Source organism: Octodon degus, unplaced genomic scaffold (genome assembly GCF_000260255.1).
Source record: "Octodon degus isolate 3935 unplaced genomic scaffold, OctDeg1.0 scaffold00232, whole genome shotgun sequence".
Taxonomy (NCBI): Eukaryota; Metazoa; Chordata; class Mammalia; order Rodentia; family Octodontidae; genus Octodon; species Octodon degus.
In genome coordinates, this window is record NW_004524808.1 from 1,730,725 (window position 1) to 1,733,295 (window position 2,571).

The 2,571-nt window shown below is 49.3% G+C and overlaps 1 protein-coding gene across 1 annotated transcript; it reads right to left on the minus strand.

Moving 5' to 3' along the window:
- Positions 1 to 781: 781 nt before the first annotated feature.
- Mpc1l (mitochondrial pyruvate carrier 1 like) lies at positions 782 to 1,191 on the minus strand. Its single transcript, XM_004645594.2, has one exon. It carries the CDS (start codon positions 1,169 to 1,171, stop codon positions 782 to 784), a length of 390 nt encoding a protein of 129 aa, XP_004645651.1. The 5' UTR covers positions 1,172 to 1,191.
- Positions 1,192 to 2,571: the final 1,380 nt, after the last annotated feature.

The window sequence follows — 2,571 nt, forward strand, 5'->3', positions numbered from 1 at the left end:
GGGCTACTGGTCTTGACCACTGACCCTCAACCTCCAAGTCACTCCTTTCAGTGGAATATTAGGGTTACATTACAGATTCATTTTCTCCATTTTGAAGGATAAGGACAACTATTTTATCATTTTTATTTTCTATTTTTTTTCGAACCCATGGTGTACATAGATCTTCCTCTGGCTTGTTAATGCCGTCTCCATGGCAGGTTCTATCATTGTTCTGTTACCAAGACCAAGATTCTCTTAATGTTTTTTCAAAGTGTAAACCTAATTTTACTATGCTAATTTAAATCTACCTGGAAACATTTCCTTCAATAGAAATAGCCCCCCATATACACCTCCTTTGATGGAAGGAGTTACATCATAACCTGCCATAACCTACCCACCAAATTTTAGGTTATGTCACCAAAAATCCTTTCTTGCTCTAGAGGGACACCCAAAAGAAATTTTAAAAAACATGTTCCCCAAAGAACTTTTAAAAAGCTATGAGTTGGGGATCAACCTCTCCAGTCTCCCCCCCCACTCCCCCTTGGCCGACCCTTGGCTCTCAGGTCCCGTGAAGGGGGTGCCCAGCCAAGCCAACCCTCGCCCAGAAAGCACTCCCCCCCCCCATACACATCAAACAAGCAACTCCGAAGCTTCGGTCTGATGCGCTTTTCTTTATTAACCAAACTGCAGCTTCAAGCGGTTTCGCACTGTTGGAGAGTCAAAACCAGGGTCCATCCGTGTGCCTCAGGAGGAATAGAGTTCAGTCAGTGCCCGCCTGCTGCTGAGTGATGGCCCCGGGCACCTACGGGGCTTGCTTCTGCGAGCACGGAGGGCAGCGGCTGGCGGGGGCCGTGGCCGTGGCCGCGGCGCCGCCGCCATAGTGGTAGCGCAGGAAGCGGGAGCCTTGCATACTCTGTGCCACCACGTTGGTGCCGTGGCAGGCCATCAGCAGATAGTTTCGAGGCTGCACGCGGTAGGCGAAGCGCATGAAAGCCAGGGAGTAGAAGAAGAGCGCCGTCGTCATGCGGCCACTGATGATGTCGGGCGGCGCCTTCATGTCGTTAAAGGCAGCCAGCGGAAGGCCCCAGTTGGCCACAGGCCCCCAAAAGTGCGTGCTGGTCAGGTAGTCCCGGAACTCCTTGGTCTTCACGTAGGTTCTCACCCTCCGAAACAGGGCTCCAACAGCTGCCATGAGGGCCGGGTAGGCGGAAGACCGTCACGATGGTCGCACTGCCAGCCCACAATGCCTTCGAGTGTGGCGGCCTAACGTACCGCGTGCCGAGGCCTCGCGCCTGTCGTAAAGGGCCTCAGACTGCGCATGCGCCGTGGTCTTGTGCGGCAGTAGGATGGGAGGGCGTGGCTTCGCCCTCTTAAAGAGCCCGGAGCCTGCTGGCATAAATGCCCGTGTGTTCATTCCCGTCCCAGAGGCAGCACCACACAGCCCTACACTTCCCTCCCTGTGGTGCTGCAGCCACTTGAAAGCACTCAGGAGCCAAATGCCACCCAGGGAGGCGAGCTGACTGCCCGCTGTCCTCACTAAAAGAAAACTGCTTTGTCCAGTCTAACTAGATGTTCACATGAACTTCTTCAATCAGATATAGAACTTCGGCCCTTCCACAGTTACCTGAATGTTACTTGAAGGTACAGTGACATTTCACCCCTAAATATGTTAGCATGTCCCTTGAGAACAAGGACTTTCACCTGTTTAACCACGATCCATGCAGGTAAGTGACGTTTAGTATCTACAATGCCTTGCATAGGTGAATTTCGTAGTTTTATGACTATTTTTCTTGTTGGAGAAAGGAGATTCAAGATCCAATCAGAATCCAAATTTTGTTAATTCCTTGGGTTAATCTCCTTTAATCCAAATGGGTTCCCCAGCTGTCTGTCTTTTGTGGCACTGAGATTTTTGAAGAATATAAGCTAGTGGTTTTCAGAATGCCCTTAATTTGGATTTGTCTCCTTTCTCATAATCAGATTCAAGTTAAATGCTCTTTCTCTCCTTTTTTTTTTTTGTGGGGGGGGCAAAATAGCCACACAGGTGTTGTTCTTAGTGTATCAGATTGGGAAGCCCCGGTGTCACTCTGTCATTCGCGGAAAGTTTGATCCTTATGGAGTTGTCCAGCAGTTTTCTTCATTGTAGCGAAGGCACCTTTCCCCTCAGCAGTCGATAAGATAGGGAAAGGTGGATGCTTTCACAGTGGATTTTCTGTTCTCCAGCAGTCTTTCACCTAATCTATTGATGAAAATTCTTTTCTAACAACACTCGTGATTATTTTCCCAATGTTTTCTACTTTTTCTAATAAAAATAGATGTTGAAAAATAATGGGGGTTGGCCATATAGCTCAGTGGATTAAAGCACCTCCAAGGGGGGGGGGTGTTTGATCTCCAGGCCTGCGGTGCCCGCCCCGCCCCCAGGCTCACTGAGAGGGCAATTGAGACTGGGCGTGGTGGGGCACGCCTGTAATCCCAGCTCTTGGGAGGCTGTAAACAGTCGGATCACTACAAGTCCAATCTAGTAGTGAGACCCTGCACACCCTGTAGACCCTTCCCTAAAAAAAAAAAAAATTGTATATGCTTTCAAATATTAAA